We start from the raw sequence: 16390 nt of genomic DNA on the forward strand, positions 1-16390 counted from the left end.
GTCCCCTTCTTTATAGTGGAAGTCTCTACTTTTTGAAGAGTTAAAATTTCTGGGAGGTGGGGCAATGCTGACCATGAGGTTCCCGGAAGGTTCTGCAAGGCTGCCCATTGGCACACGTGCTGGGGGGCAAAGCTCAGACATACTTTGTCCTGGCATTTGACTGATCTCAGTCATTTGACTGCAAGCTTGCGATCCAGACTGGCTTCCTAAAAACCCACCAGGAATTCGGACCCCAGCTCTGGCAGATTCTGGTGAAAGGGACTCAAGGCAACCTGGAGCTCAGAGAAACCACAGCAGAAGCACTGAGGAACAGATTAGGCACCTGGTAAGTGACACTAACCCTGAGGAGGGCTACAATTGAGAGTGTAAATGCCTGTGCATGTGCCCAACAAGTTAACATGTTATCAGGAGAGATGACGAATTAAGTGAGTGGAACACAACTCTGCTGAGAATTACTTACACGTATCTATACGCCTTGCAGATTTTAAAGAAACTGGAGACTCAGTGGATGCTACAAAGGCACCCTGTTGTAATAACATAACACACACATCCCCAGTGACCTGGGAAGTCCAAGCTCTCCATTCTCAAGCTGTCCTCAGGTTCAGAAAGTGAGGTCCCTTCTCCTGTCTCATAGGTGCTCTGGTCTCTCTTGCTGGCATAGGCTCCAGAACCTCCCACCCAGCCCTGCTGGGTTCCTAGGTCTCCTGCATCAGGGACAGAAGGATGCACTCAAGACTCCCTGCCCATGTGCCTGGGCTCTTCTCTTTGTCCTCCAAGATACCTGGTCTCTGCACTCCTATCTTCTCAGAAATGCGGTACCAGTGGACCCAGGACTTACAGACAGCATCCTCCTCAGTGTCCAAATTACTTGAGGATTGGGGAGAGCCCTGGAAGTACCACATCACATCAGGTCTATGGACAGACGGCTTCCATTCAAATCTTGATTCTACCTTTTCTGGTTTTGTGATTTTAGGCATGGTTTTTAACCTCTCTGAACCTCAGTTTTCTTAACCATTATGCAGAACTAAAACAAAGGGTTATTAGACAAGTATTAAATGAGATAATATGCATAATCAGATGCTTAGCTAGCACTGTGCCTGACACAGGAAAGCACTCAATACACTTTAGTTTCAAAATCACTTCTTTAGTTCTCAAGGCAATTTGAGATGCTCACAAGCCATCTTGGGCCCCAACGCCCGTGATTAAAGACACATGCTTGTTTTGCCTCTGCCATTAAAAGTACTTTAGTGGAGAATTTAAGAAGCACTATATAGATTTGTTCTCTAGGTTTGGAAGGCACTATTCCTATAAAAGCAAGGCTGGATGATCTCTAAGCAGTGCCCTAAGAAGTTTCATTATGTCACGTAATCTCATTTTTAAACTGATTAATTTGACAATGCTTTTTAGGCCCTCCTAAATAGAGGTCCTAGGTCAAGCAAAAACAAAACATGCACAAATCTTGCTTTCTGAAGAGAAAAAAAAAACAAACAAACTCATAATGAAGAGGAGGCAAAGGAAAAGAAGACTAATAGCCATAATACATGAAAACAATGTACAAATGCAGGAAGTACAGGGTATTATGGGAACACCGTGAAAGATCCTCGACTCCAGACTGGGTCCTGCTGGACACGATACCCACTTGAGGAGGGGCACGAGAGTGAGCCCAACAAAGGAAACATTTGCTGAGGGAACAAGAAAGTAAATAAGCAGGGTAGCACGAGGGTCGAATGGACCAGCCCCACGGAGTGGTTGATGTCTGTTGCTATTTTGGTGATCCACATCAGAAGTTCCTTCCTAATTCTGAAGAAACCCTCATTTTGCAAGTGGTTGCAGCAAAGCTGGAACCAGAGGATATCTCTCCCACAAGCAGCAAGGGCCAGGACACAACCTAGCACCGACACATCAGCTGGCTTATTTCTGAGATTTTTAAATGTGGAGCATGACTAACTATTCAGGCATATCTGGAGTCCCATCTGAGACGGAACTGAAAAATATACAGGAGGCCAAGGCCATCGTGAGGTCCTAACCAGGAGATTCTTGGCTGCATTTCCTGATGTATCTTTCAGAGGTTAATTCTTTCTGGGGATGTGTGAACTAACCCAATATACTTTCAAGACGTTCTTCATTTCAATCCATTCCTCATGATAGCTGGATCAATTTCCATTTCTTGCAACCAAAAACCCTGATGAGAGAGGTAGTTATTGTATTCATGAAGGTACAAATACTGAGGACCTGAAGCAAAGCAGGGTCCAGGAAAATGATGTGAAGGAGATGCATTCAACAGATAATGAGGAGGAGGAAGTGCCAGGTGGAAGCTGAAGATAAAGGAGAGGGCGAGATTAAGGACAACTAGCAGTTTCGGTTTGGAAGCTAAAAAGAGTGCTGTGATATTGAGTGATGACACAAAAGGAGAATGAGATTTGTGAAGAGTAGGAAATCACAGCTTCAGTGCAGATCTGTTGAATGTGAGATACCCATATGACAGTCAAAGCATGGTGTTTACTGGAACTCACAGACATAGAAAACAAACTTACGGTTACCAAAGGGGAAATAGGAAGGGAGGGAGAAATTAAGAGCTTGGTATAAACTACTACATATAAAATAGATAACCAACAGCAGCCTACTGTATAGCACAGGGAGCTATATTCAATATCTTACAACAAACTGTAATGAAAGAGAATATCATATATATCACACACACACATATAGAATCACTTTGCTGTACACCTGAAACTAACACAACACTGTAAACCAGCTATACTTCACTTAAAAAAAAAAAAGGCATGGTGTTTCCCAGGCAGCTGGCTGTACAGGTAACTTTTAGAAAAGCCTAGACTGGAGGTCTAAGAGATTAGAAAGAAACAGCTACAGAGTGTAGAGGCATAGGAACTAAGGGAGGAATTTAGGACTGCCAGGACACTGGTCTTCTAGTGTCAAGCACTGCAAAACCAAATCAAGCAAGATCAGGACAAAAATATGAATGCTAGGTCACTGGTGGTTTTAGCATCTGGGAAGTCACTGGTGATTTGGGCAATTTCAGTGGAGTAATGGAGAAAAAGACAGACTTTAGTGGATGAAGAATGACAAAGAGTGAGAAAGTAGGCACCATGCAAAAGGTGAAAAAAGAAAAAAAAAAAAAGAACAAGGCAGGTTCATTTTAAAGGAGAAATACATGCCTAAAATTAACAAAGTACCGAGGATTACCTCTAAAGAATGAAGATCATTCATTCATTTTATAAATACTGAATGATCACCTCTCACTGCATAGGTCTTGGAGACCCAGTGGGGAATAAAACAGACATGGTCTTGCCCTCAAGAGCCTGTGGTCTAGAGAAAGATGCTGAACAATGTGGTATCGGCCACAAAAAGGTTAGGTGTTCTGAAAGACTGCAGTAAGGGATTTTAATTTAATTTGGAGGTTCAGAAAGAGCCTCTCCAACCCAAAAACCTGACCAGGGAAAGGGGGTCAGGTGGGGAACAGAATTTCAGGCAGAAAAACCATCAAGTGCCAACACCCCGAAAGTAGGGAGCCTGGGCCCATCTCTACACAGAAGGGAAGGAGCCAGGAAAGACGTGAGGCCAGCTGGCAATGAGGAGCCCACAGTAGAAGGAATGGCCTCCTTCTACTCCTTCCAGCAGGAACCACGCCTGTTCCACAGACACTGGGAGGATGGGTGTGGGTGAAAGTGAATCTGTCAGTCTGGAAGCAGGAAGTGAGGGAGTTGTCTAATGGCTACTGTTTTCTTTGTGAAATAGCAGTCCTGGTGAGGCATGAGAGAACTAGGTGAGGTGGTGGCGGAAAGTGCTCTTACGGGCAAGAGAGGAGGAGCCGAGCTCTCTCACAGCTCAGCCCTCCCAAAGCAACTCATCCTTACTGGTGGCTTCCTCATTTTTTGGTACCAAAGCTTCAATAACCAAGTCAGAGGAGCCCCAGACCTCTTGATGCTTAGCACTAGAAAGATCTGCAGAGATCTTAACTGCGATTCATTTCTCCTACCTCATAATTAAGTATTTATTCAACAGGAATAAATAAAATGCCAAAAATATGGCCATCAACGCATCTCCTCAGGAAGCCCCCATCCCTGGGAAGCTGTTGATATTCTTTTTTCAACAGTCTTCCCCTGTTTAATAAAGTAGGTTTCTTCCTCCCTTTCTCTTGCTTTCCTATTCTTATTATGCCAGGATATCTTCAACTCACTCAGCTTCTGATCAAGCAAGATCTGAGTTCTTTTTCTCTGTTTAATACTCAAGCACAATCACCTATTCATTTGTAAGCAGGCAAAATTAAATTGATTCTTTAGGAGGTGGCTTTTGACTGAGGATGGAGGTTCAGCACTCCTGGCACAGAGTCAAGTTTGTCCTAAGCTATGGTGGCTTAACAATATCCCCAGTCATTTGCTTCTACATTCACTCACATACACAAATATGTTAGCCTCCAAGGATTTCTGAATTCAACTTGATATTTTGTTTCATATTCAACCCTAAACAAAGTATACTAGTCTCTCACTGGGGTTCAGACTAATGATTTAAAGTATCTCCCATTATGGCAAATCAGGCATGAAGCATCGGAAGGCAATTTGCTTGCAATGCAGACATTGTGAAGAAGAGCTTGTGGTGATCTCACACTAAATGGGATACATAAATCCACAAGGAGAAGAAAAAAGCTAAGGAGAAGGGACAGAATTAGTAAGGATAGACAATAAAGATAACTGAACTATTTAAATAGCACTGAGGGACTTCCCTGGTGGTCCAGTGGTTAAGACTTCACCTTGGAATGCAGGGGGTAAGGGTTTGATCCCTGGTTGGGGAGCTAAGATCCCACATGACTTGGGGCCAAAAAACCAAAACATAAAACAGAAGCAATATTGTAAAAAATTCAATAAAGACTTTATAATGATCCACATTGAAAAATCTTTTTAAAAAAATAAAAATAAACAGCATTGCTCCTTTCTGAGCGGTGGTAGCTAAACAGAGATTCTAGATCACAGCCAATAACCAGTCTTGTCAGAACTGCCCCGGACACACATGCACACACACACACAAACATATATATACACACACTAGTCCTTTATTTCCTGGCAGAAGCTACTATGATTCCATTTGTTAATAAATTATTTGTTCGATCTCCCTCAAGAGTTATTCTACATCCTATTCTAACTGCCATCAATTTAAAACTCAAGCACTTCATATTATATAAAAAGAAACATGTTGAGCATTCAGTAAAAAACAAAGGGAGGATAATGTGCTACAAATCTGCAGAGTGTAAGTGATGGCAAGGGGAAGGTTAGGAACAAGGGGGTGTGCATTAAGGCACCTCTTCACCTCCAGTTTTCAGGCTTGCAATGGGTGAGTTGGGCTGGAGAGAAGAATGTGGGTGCTGGCTGAAAGAATGTATCCCAAAGAATATGCTTTGGGATACTGTTTTTCCACTTTCTCCTCGCTGTTTTTTTTTTTTTTCCCAAAAGGAAAAAAAAAAAAAAAAAATGCCTGAGAGAATAATACCAATGTAAGTGCTACTTGTAATCCATATAAAAGTTCACTATTGGCTTCTCTCAGCCCATGTGCCTTTAACCACTTGTGACTTACTGTACATCGCTCTTTAAAAGAAAAGCCTCCAACAGCACAAAGCTCCATCAGTACAGACTCCAAGGCAGCAAGGAAACATTAATCCCCAAAGCTCTCACATCAAGCTCAAAAACAATGCTCCTGGCTGTCATTTTTCATTCACACTAGTCCCATATTTCTATTAAACAAGACTGTTTTTATTGACTGCTTCCCTCACACAGCACAATAAAGGAAATGTCAGCCCACAGAGACCACATCTTGAAACACAGGGCTTAACTTTGGGGATGGGAATCAGGAAAAGGAGAGGACACGTTCCCAGGGCTCTCCCTGACTGCCATCTACCAAACCGAGAGACGATGGGGTTCCTTTCTGCTGCTCAGGCTCCCTGAGCTGCTATGATTGACTCGAAATTTACCCGTTTCTCAAGAGACTACTTAAAAAGAAAGAAATTTCACAATCTTGCATAGTCTGCTCTCTTACTCTCTCATTTCCCCCACTTCTACCTCAACTTACAAGAGCACTTTTGTATACATAAAGTTTCAGGAAACAAAGCGTACAAACACTCACACACAAATAAACTCTCCGAACTAACACCAGCGTATAATTGTGTTTTGGTTGGAGCTTTTCCAGCCCTGTCACCCGCTCTGTTAGTTGCTTTGGCAAAGTTAGAAACAGACAAACTCTTCTCAGTTTCAAGTTGCACAAGTCCTGCCTCATATCTCTCAGTCCCCTTAAAGCCCCCCAACAAAATAAATTCACTGCTGAAAAGCCAGCAAGGATAAAAGAAAAAAAAAAAAACTATTCCCCTAATAAAGATCTTTCACTTCTCCCCCGCACGCAGCTTCCCCCTTTAGCCGGAAACACACAAAGTTTCCAATTTCTGAAACCCTTTTTCAAGGGACCCTGGAGTCTTAGGGCTCTTCCAAGGGATCCAGCTTTCGACTGTCTCGACTGCAGGCAGGCAGTGCTCTTCTAAGTACATTTTGCATTCTTGGAGTCAATACTGGGGCTGTTTCGTTTCCAGAAAGATCTAGAAAGCAGCGTTTAGTGGGCTGGCAGAGCCAGGTCTGACTCTTCCTGCCTCCCCTTTGAACGGCCGCGGGGTGAGAAGTGTATTCGGCACAGTCGCCCTGAAACCAGCAGCGAAGGCGCAATCAGAGCGGACAAAGTGCCCATCGCTCACTTTTAAACTCGTATCTGCTCCACTACACCGCCGCCCTACTTCCACATTCCTCCGCAGAACTTGGCGGGGGCCCCTCAGCCAAATCCTAATCGTACCTTCCTTGGATTCTTCTGCCTCGAAGTGCATGGTGTCCCGGTAGGCGGCTGCAGGGGCGACGACCGCGGACATGTACTCGCACGAGCTGGCAGCCAAAACCAGCGCACGGAAAATAAAAGGAAGAAAAGCCACTAAAATCAAAACCTCCGCGGGGAGGGAGGGCTGGTTCTGGTGCAGGGATTTTCAGGGGGAAAGTTCTGCAAGAGTGACGAATCGCGTCTCAGCTGGGCGGCGGGAGTCCGCCCCCGGGGCCGCGCGCCCCAGCCCATCGCAGGCGGGCGACCTGGCGGCTCGTGGCCGGGCGCACGCAGGTGGGGCTGATCTGCGGAGGGGCCCGGCAGAGGGGCGCCGGCCGCCGGGACCCAGGATGGCCCACGCCTGGGAAATCGATGTGCAGAGATGAAAAGAAAGGCACATCTCTGCTGTTTTACATAAATCACAAATGCAGACCCGGTCAAAGACATGCACCTCCATCTTCAGGTTCCATTTTTCGACGCCCATTTAACTTTCTGTGTCTTGGGGTCTTAAACACCCAAAATGAAGGATTTTAAAGCTGCAAGGTTTTGTACATTATTTTTTTGCAGCAAAGTAACGTGGATATTGGTTCGTGAGGCTGGAAGGACCTGCGGCACAAGCCCAGGAATGGGGCATTTTGAAGAAAGGTGGGGGTAGGGGGGAGCTCCACCCCTTACCTTTGCACAGGAAAAGCAGACCAGAAGGCTTAGTCATTCAGTATAACCCGGATGACTTACTCAAACCTTACTCAAACCCCAACCTGGGTGCACTAACTGCTCTGCAGTTACCCTAAGGGGCCATTCTCAGACGGAGGGGGCACCATTCTCCGAAGGATGCAAGCCAAAGGCGGGGGGCGGGGCGGGGGGGCTGCTAGCTGGAAGGTATTTAGGATTTTGAAACGCTGATAGAATAACAAGGCTGGAGAGTCCTTAGAGGAGATCTCAATTCTTCCCCCTGGTCGGGTCCACCAGCTGAGAGGAAGACGTCTCAGGTTTGTGAAGCCTTAGTTTTTCCTTCGGAGAAGGGGGAGCAAGAGCTGCCACCTACATACCTGTCTTAATGGAAGAATTTGCAGAGCACTAGTTTTATTACAGATATAAGGCAACAGGTCCTCAAATATCATACCTGAAAGATCCATTAGGAAACTGTGAGAAACGTTACATTCTTTTAATAAATTTATTTTCCAGCTGCTTTCCTTTCCATTATTTCCCTCATTTTATACGGGCAAAAAACAAGAAGAGAGGCTCTATAGTAAATTTAGTGAATAGGCTCTGTAGTAAATATAAATTTAATGATAAGAATATACAAAAGATACAGATGTAAAGAGTCAGAATTAAGATTTAGTTCTCCCGTTTATTATTTGTATGACCTTGAGTGAATTATTTAACTTCTCTGGGCCTCCCTTTCCTCAGCTGGAAAAAGAGAGTTTAAAGAGTATTAATTACTCCTCAGATTTATGTTGGGGATTAAATAAGGTAATATAAGCAAAAAGTGCTTTGAAAACCATAAACTCCTACACAGATTATTACAAACTACTGCACCATTAAAAGTGATTTTTTGTAAAAGATACTCTAGCATTTTATTCCAATATTGGGTTTGAACAGGAAAAAAAAGTGTTTATGCGAGTCACAAGCAGTGAAGACTATTATAAATATTAATGTAAGATATTAAATCACTTCCTACTGCTGAGTGATTGTATCACACCTAAGACACCAGGCTGTATTTTATCTCAATTCCCTGAAAGGACAGGACAGAATGATGAGCAAAAGACATAGCCAGTCAGAAAGGAGAAAAGAGGAGAAACATCTGGAAAGTATCAATATTGTGGAGCCTTCCAGAAGCTGACCTCACCAGGCTGCACCCTTCTGAAAGTCCCAGTTAACTGCGAGGTCCCCTGTGCCACACATCCTGAGCTGCTAAGATGCAGTAACTTAGTAACTTCATTCTGTAACTTCAGACTTATGGAGGAGACATGAAGGTCATTCTGAACCCAGTGACATGTTCCCTCACTAGTCAGAAGTGACCTTTTCTGTCTTGTCTAAGAAATCATTCTGGGAGTCCCCCCTCCCCACCCCCCACACACCATCTGTCCTTTGCCCTCCCCCATGGCAGCCCAGACTTCCACAGATGTCTGCCAGGAGCCCAGCAGCATCTCACCAGGGCTGTGAACTTCACAAAGATAGCTCCCATTCATCTATAATTGGAGTAAGATGCAACACCTTTTCAAGGTGATGATTATGCAAATTCACACAACCCAAAGTCTGGTCTCACCAGTCACAGGAAGGGCTCACTTTTACCCTCTTCCTTCAGAAAGTGCCCCCATAAGAATGATTTATTAAAGGTCCTTCTGCAAGTCCAATTATGTTCAAACCACACAAGGTGTGTTAAAGTACATGTCCTTAACGTCCGACTTGTTTTTACGCTAGGTTCACAAAAAGGCCCTCAGCTTTGCTCAGGTTAGCCAAGGAGAACAACCGCTGAATGAACAGTTCAAGCGCTGCTGTGTCAGCCTCTTAATCCAATTTAGAATCCTTTTAGCGGCTAGGTTGATCTTTGACTTTCACTGGGGTCCTCAAGAAAGCTGGCAAGAAACTTCTTTTGTATTTAAATGTAGCCCAGCAATCACCTTGAGAAACAATGTCCGGATCTAGCTCCAGCGCAAGGCAGGCTTGGTTCATTTTGAGAGTGTATCATAGCCTCTCTCCATTTTGTCCAGTCCTCCTCCAAAACCACTCTTCTTTAGGATCCAGATTTCCAGATATTCTATGACTTCCCCATGTGAAAGCATCCGCGTCCTTTTCGGAAGTTCTATAGACCTATGTTTTACTGTTTGGAAGCATTTATTTCTTTGTTTTGTGGTTAACTGCAAATTTACCTAGATTTCCTTAACCACCTAAAAGGAGAAGCCAGCTGACAATAAAATAAGGTATGAATTCAGTGTCTGCCTCTAATTATCTCTTTCTGACTTCTCACTTCACTCCTCTGAACTACAACTGTATAATATGTAACATCAGGATGTCAGTTAAAATGATGTATGTATTTTGTATATGTTCTATGAAATCATCAGAAAAACTGTCGAGAGCTTTTCTATGTTTATTTTTTCCATAACACTCTGTATAGTAGCCTAAAAATAGTAGCTTACCTACGTTCGTGTAGGTAAGAACTTAGTTGCTTAGTTGTGTCTGACTCTCTGCGGCCCCATGGACTGTAGCCAACCAGGCTCCACTGTCCATGGAACTTTCCAGGCAAGAATACTGGAGTGGGTTGCCATTTCCTCCTCCAGGGGATCTTCCCAACCAGGGATTGAACCCACATCTCGTATGTCTCCTGCATTGGCAGGCAGATTCTTTACCACTAGCATGCCACCTGAGTTAAAATGCAGGCTAAGAATCTGAGATCCCTGGGTCAGGGAGATCTTTTGGAGGAGGAAATGGCAACCCGTTCCAGTATTCTTGCCTGGGAGATCCCATGGAGAGAGGAGCCTGGTGGGCTACATTCCATTGGGGCAGCAAGAGTCAGACAGGACTTAGCAACTAAACCATCACCACCAAGATTCTGGTGGTTTTTTTTTTTTTTTCCAGTCAGTCATTATCAAATATTTACGTGTGTCACATGTAAAAGAATTCGCTCACCTGGAGCTTACTGGCAAATTTTGGTAATTTTGATCACAGACTTGGAGTTCAACCTTCCAAGTGACCTTGGTTCTAAGGAAGATATTAATACCACCTCTCAACTGAACTTTATCATAGAACAGCAGAAATATCTTCTTTTAAATTATGCATCAATAAAGCTGTTGGAAAAATGCCTGGGCTTTGGGTCTTTTCCTTACAGCCGCCCAGATGTCTGCCAAGAACAGGGGAGGTCAGCAAGTGTTCAGACTTAGAAGAGAAGACCAGCAGAATTGGGAAGAGAAGGTACAATTCAATCAGGAGGAACCACACTCTGCTCACATTAGAGAATGGGGTAAGTTCTCTGCCATGAAAAAGACTAAGCATCTCTGTCAGTTTGTTATAGACCCATAGCTTCTAGCCCTGGAGAAGGGAATGGCTAGTATTCCAGTATTCTGGCCTGGAGAATTCCATGGACTGTATAGTCCATGGGGTCGCAAAGAGTCAGACACAAATGAACGACTTTCACTTACAGCTTCTAGGTCTAAGAATTCCATGCTACAAAAAATGGTAATTTCATCAATATTTTTATTTCTGCCTTGCAGACAGGCTGAATCTATACAAACAACATTTAAGTCAGCTGGGGTGGGGCGGGGGGAAGAGTTGTTTCCTTAGTATGAAAAGTGGCTTTCTTCTATTTGACTTTGAAGCTTTCCTCGTCTATTCTTGTATTATTTATGTCTACACCCTTGAGAGTCTTTACAGGCTTCCATGCTCTATATATAAAGTTGGCTTTCAGTCCCTCTCCTCACAGAGGGACCTGTGTTCTTGGCCTCACCTGGTTGTGACTGCAGGCTCTGCATCCTTCTTATCCTCCTTAGACATCTTGCACTTAACCTTCCAAAAGAGTGGGGCTAAATGGGTATCTCACTGGAGTCCCTGCCTAGCCCTCATGATCTTAATGAGTCCCTGCCTAGCCTTCATGCCTTAAGAAAGTTTGATTTACCAAAAGTGGAGAAAGGGCCACTCAAATGACAGTGGAAATCTCTCATGTACCTTCTCAGGAGCCCAAGCCCTGAGCCTCAAGTGGCCTTCTGCTTATGCATTGCTGGTACTGGGATGAGGCAGGGGAGGTTGGGAGGCAGGACAGAAGTGCTGTGACTCAAGGAAGAGGGCTGAGGATAAGTGCTGAGTCAAAGGATGGGGAAGGCTGCCTCCCAGGGGCCGGGCCTGGGAGTCGGAAGTCTGTTCTGGGTAAACCCTCTCCTCAGTCTTCCCTATGGCTTTTTCCGTAAATCCTCCAGGCTCACTACTGCTCTGGGTGTGAGTGGATAATTCTGAGGGAATGAGAAGTGCTGACATCTGGGCTGAGCACACACAGGGAGAAAACAGTACACCTGGGAGGCACTTGTTTCCTAGGCTCTCATTGTTTGCTTTTCTTTTTCTCCTAAGAAATCTTTCTTAGGAGAAAAGTAAAAACTTTTAGCAGATAAGGAAACACACGCACACTCAAAATCAGGTCTGAAAATATTACCTGAAGAATTTATGACTTTGGCTCTTTCTTTAGTAATACTTAGCTAGGATGCCTTGCATTTACATAGGCTTTATGCAGATTTCCCAGTTAGCTCCCTTGGATCATCATACTCATTTTACAGACATGTAATTAAAGAAAGGGAGGTTATACAATTTGCTCAAGGTCACAAAACTAAGTAATAATGTTCTTGAGACTACAGTAAATGCAGACCAGGCCTCCTGTCTTCTATGTCTAGACTTTCTCACTCTATCAAACTACTCGTGTAAAATTCGAGACCTTTATTTTGCAGAGGAATAATTCAAAGTTTGCTGTACTGGGAGATTCCCAAAGAGTTTGAGTTGGTCATGATTCTAGGATGGAATTCTCAGATGGTTCTGTTCACAGGCTTAGATCACAGCCTCAAATCAAAACTATCCCATTCCTGATATTCAATGCTTTAAATAAGCCATAAGTTTAATAGCTTCTCTTTATTCAGCTACATGAAACTACAAATCCTTTTTTTTTTTTAATTAAAAGTTCAGTCAAGACCTCAACTAAACCTCCTTGGATGTAAGGCTGCCAGAGCAAGGCAAAGAAAGCCAGACTCAGTTTGGGAGACCTGGGCCTGATTACCATAAACCCAGTAAGCACTGTCTCATTGACAATAGGATTTGATTTTTCTATTCATTCTTCTATCACTTTTCTTCTAAAATTTGCAAGCCATTTAACCTCTCTGAGCTTCTGTTTGCCCGTCTGTAAAATGGGAATAATGCCACTTATTCCACAAAGTAGTAAAAATAAAAATGAGTCATGAATGTTATGAAGCACTGAAAACTATGAAATCCCCCTAGTCACTTTCATGAATAAGGCCAGATTATTTTAGGTGGTGGAGCATCCACAGCAAGCCCTAAATGCTGACTGTACAGAAGTTCCACATAGGTGTGGGCAATTTAATGTGTGTGGTCCAGCGATGGAACGTGAAAATAAAAGGTCCAAACCTCACTGTACCTTGATTAATGGGGTCAACCAGGGATAACCTGAGAGGGGCTACAAAGGGATTCACCCGGAAGAAGAGAGGCAGGGCTGAGACTGGGCCCAGAAGGCAGTGCCACGACTGATCTGTACATCCCTGACTTACCTTCAGAAAAGGAACAGGAGGAAAAAGTGATCAATGATCAGAGTCATAGAACTCAGACTTGGAAGTAAACTTACAGGTCACTTATTCTAATCCTCTACTGGCTGTGAAGCCATCTCCTAGACACATCACAGGTAGCAAGCCTTCATCCAGACTCTCCTTGATTACTTCTATTAACAGAGACTCACTCCCTTAACAAAGCCCCACTTCCTATCTAGTCATTAGAAAGTTCTTCCTTATCATGAACTGAAATTCATGTTTAAGGGCAGTGATATTCAATTACTTCCACTCTAACCACTGCTTTTACCACTTACAGCAAGGAAATAATTTTATGATAAGATAAACAAAAATTTTCTTTTTCAACTGCCTAATGGAGACCCCCTCGTGTTGGCTAGCGATTGCAGTCAAATGCAACGTGAGACAGTTATGCAACTTTCCAGGGCTGGCCACACATCTGCAATTGATTATCATGAAGAATTCAGAAGTAAGCAGCTTTGCTTAAGGCAGCAGCAGTGACAATCTCTTTCTCTCCTGTGTGTTCACTCTACTCCAAGGAGGTAGAAAAGGCAGCCAAGACAGGGAGGGTAATGGACCCGCTTGATCCCATCAGAGCAGTTATGAACTTTATTTGGATTACTGAACAACATTTGAAATCCACAAGAAAACAGAAATAGTGCTCATATGTGGAATCTGGACCACAGACTCCTGTTCAGATATCTGTTTGAAAGTCTAATCCACTCCAAGTTGTCATACTTGGATTTTAACAGTGAGTTTCTGACATGGGTAGAATCTCTGTCAAGTTAGTATTTGCGCCAACTCATAATTGCTTAAGAGACAGAAAACACCAGGAGATGAAGCTACAGGGCTAGACAGGCTTGCCCGCTGAAAGCAGCCAAGGTTAAAACTCAGCCGACAAACTCAGCAGGAGGTAAAAACGTGAACCAAAACAGAACTTATCCAAACAGTGTTTCAGGGGGAAAGGGAAGGCTGTTTTGCAGGTAGCACTGAAAGGCATGGATCAGAAGTTTGTCCTTTTGAATGGGTCAGCTTACAAAACTTGAGCTTCTCTTTAAAGAAGAGTTATATAGAAACATGTATCAATTATGATTCACAAAATTGTTAAACATCACCAAAATGAATGCATCTTCTGGGAAACCAGTAACAGTATGCCTACCTACCTACCTAAAAAAGGTCTTATTAAGTCCATCCATTTTCTAGGACTTCCCTGGTGGCTCAGATGGTAAAGCGTCTGCCTACAATGCAGGAGATCCGAGTTTGATCCCTGGGTCGGGAAGATCCCCTGGAGAAGGGAATGGCTACCCACTCCAGTATTCTGGCCTGGAGAATCCTATGGACAGAGGAGCCTGGTAGGCTACAGTCCATGGGGTTGAAAAGAGCCAGACACAGCTGAGTGACTTCACTTTCACCTTATTTTCTAGTAGAAACAGAAAAGTGAAAGTGTCAAGTTCCTCAGTCATGTCCGATTCTTTGCAACCCCATGGACTGTAGCCTGCCAGGCTCCTCTGTCCATAGGATTCTCCAGGCCAGAATACTGGAGTGGGTAGCCATTCCCTTCTCCAGGGGATCTTTCTGACCCAGGGATCAAACTCGGGTCTCTTGCATTGCAGGCAGACTCTTTACCATGTGAGCTATCAGGAAGCCAAAAGCTTTTTTTAAAAAAAAACACTAACTTTTTAACATTCTTCCCTTGTGGCTCAGCTGGTAAAGAATCCACCTGCAATGTGAGAGACCTGGGTTTGATCCCTTGGTTGGGAAGATCCCCCAGAGAAGGGAAAGGCTACCCACTCCAGTATTCTGGCCTGGAGAATTCCATGGACACTATAGTCCATGGGGTCGCAAAGAGTCAGACACGACTGAGCAACTTTCACTCACATACATACATACATAACTATCTCAATAGAATTTTTACTATTGAATTTAGCAAAGTCCTCTTGCATGGCATTCAACTTTCTCAATTTCAACCATGTACCATCAGCCCAAAACAGACAGACAAAGAGAGGAAATAACAACCTAAATGGTGCATCAGCCACCAATAAGTGATTTTATGCTGCAGAGTAAGCATGGGATAGAGCTAGGACTTTGCTGTTCCCTCTCCGAGCCTTGTCTCAGCATTGCCTCTTACACTGTGAGCATCTTATGCATATTGATGATGAATGCTGTAGCTAAGGCTATGGATTTTTTCATGTCCAAGTGCCTCTGAAGACAAGGCAACTATCTCATCCAGTCCTAAAGAAACAGGAACCTGCTCCAATGCTAGAAGAAACACTTACAGTAAGTCCTATACTTACTGGAAGACAGTATGTTATTCTCCAATCTGGTAACTTCCTAAAAGATCTTCTGAAGTAATACTGACCCTGTAAAATTTTTTCACTACACATGACTCTTCTGTACTCTTAGGCAAATCAGTAACCTTAGATTCTCATCTAAGAATCTAAGAGCGATGTGGTCAGAGTTAGTGAAAGAGTCTCACGTTTTTAGCCCTGAGATCTTCAAATTGTGTGCCATGGTGCCTGAGAGCACTACAGCAAACTCACAGGGGTGTTACAGGATACTTTAAATTTTTGAGGAAGACATAGCATTATTCAATGTCTCTCAGACACTGCGTAAACTACTGGTTCAAGCCAGTTCATTGCATAACATTAGACTGTGATACATTTCTTTTGATGTCATTTCTTTGCAAAGCTAGGTTGTTGGCAGTTGCTGTACTGAAAAGCAAATATTATGTGAAGAGTAACATGAAAGAAGAAATGAGGGTAGTGGGTCCAATTTGATTTCAAGGTTTAAGAAGTTATGAGGTGGCCAGTTATCAGTTTATTGTCTCACAGCTCCAATTCACCTTTCATTCATGTGTGCATGCTCAGTCCTGTCTGACTGTTTACGATCCCATGGACTGTAGCCCACCAGGCTTCTCTGTCCATGGGATTCTCCAGGCAAGAATACTGGAGTGGGCTGCTATTTCCTCCATCAGGGGATCTTCCTGACCCTGGGATCGAACCTGCATCTCCTGTATCTCCTGGATTGGCAGGTGGATTCTTTACCACTGAACCACCTTACCGGCTCTGAAAAAATAAAGATGAGACTTTAGATATTTTTTATTTTGCCAGCTGGTGCTATCCTAAGCGTTGTCACTGGAGTGCCATGGAGAGACACTACAGGAAGAAGAGCTTTTGCTTCCTGGTTCTCGTGTGCTCTGGCCGCAAGCTGCCGTAAGCAAGCATGGCTTCTCCAGCCCTCAGTTCCTGTGATGCAGGCAC

General features: G+C 43.7%; 1 protein-coding gene across 10 annotated transcripts in view; it reads right to left on the reverse strand.

Annotated features, from left to right (window-relative positions):
- The window catches only part of TNFAIP8 (TNF alpha induced protein 8), a 137724-nt gene that overhangs the window by 36519 nt on the left and 84815 nt on the right, over positions 1–16390 (reverse strand). Inside the window, exon 1 of one of the 10 annotated variants that reach the window (XM_081499080.1) lies at positions 6844–7000. The exons of the other annotated variants lie outside the window; for them this stretch is intronic. Within the exon in view, the coding sequence (XP_081355206.1) occupies positions 6844–6916 (73 nt within the window). The 5' untranslated portion in view covers positions 6917–7000. Of the gene's footprint in view, positions 1–6843; positions 7001–16390 lie in introns of those variants that run through there. 10 annotated transcript variants of the gene reach the window in all.

The sequence above is a fragment of the Giraffa tippelskirchi genome, chromosome 6 (genome assembly GCF_054371585.1).
Source record: "Giraffa tippelskirchi isolate mGirTip1 chromosome 6, T2T-mGirTip1v1.2.pri, whole genome shotgun sequence".
In the NCBI taxonomy this organism is placed as follows: Eukaryota; Metazoa; Chordata; class Mammalia; order Artiodactyla; family Giraffidae; genus Giraffa; species Giraffa tippelskirchi.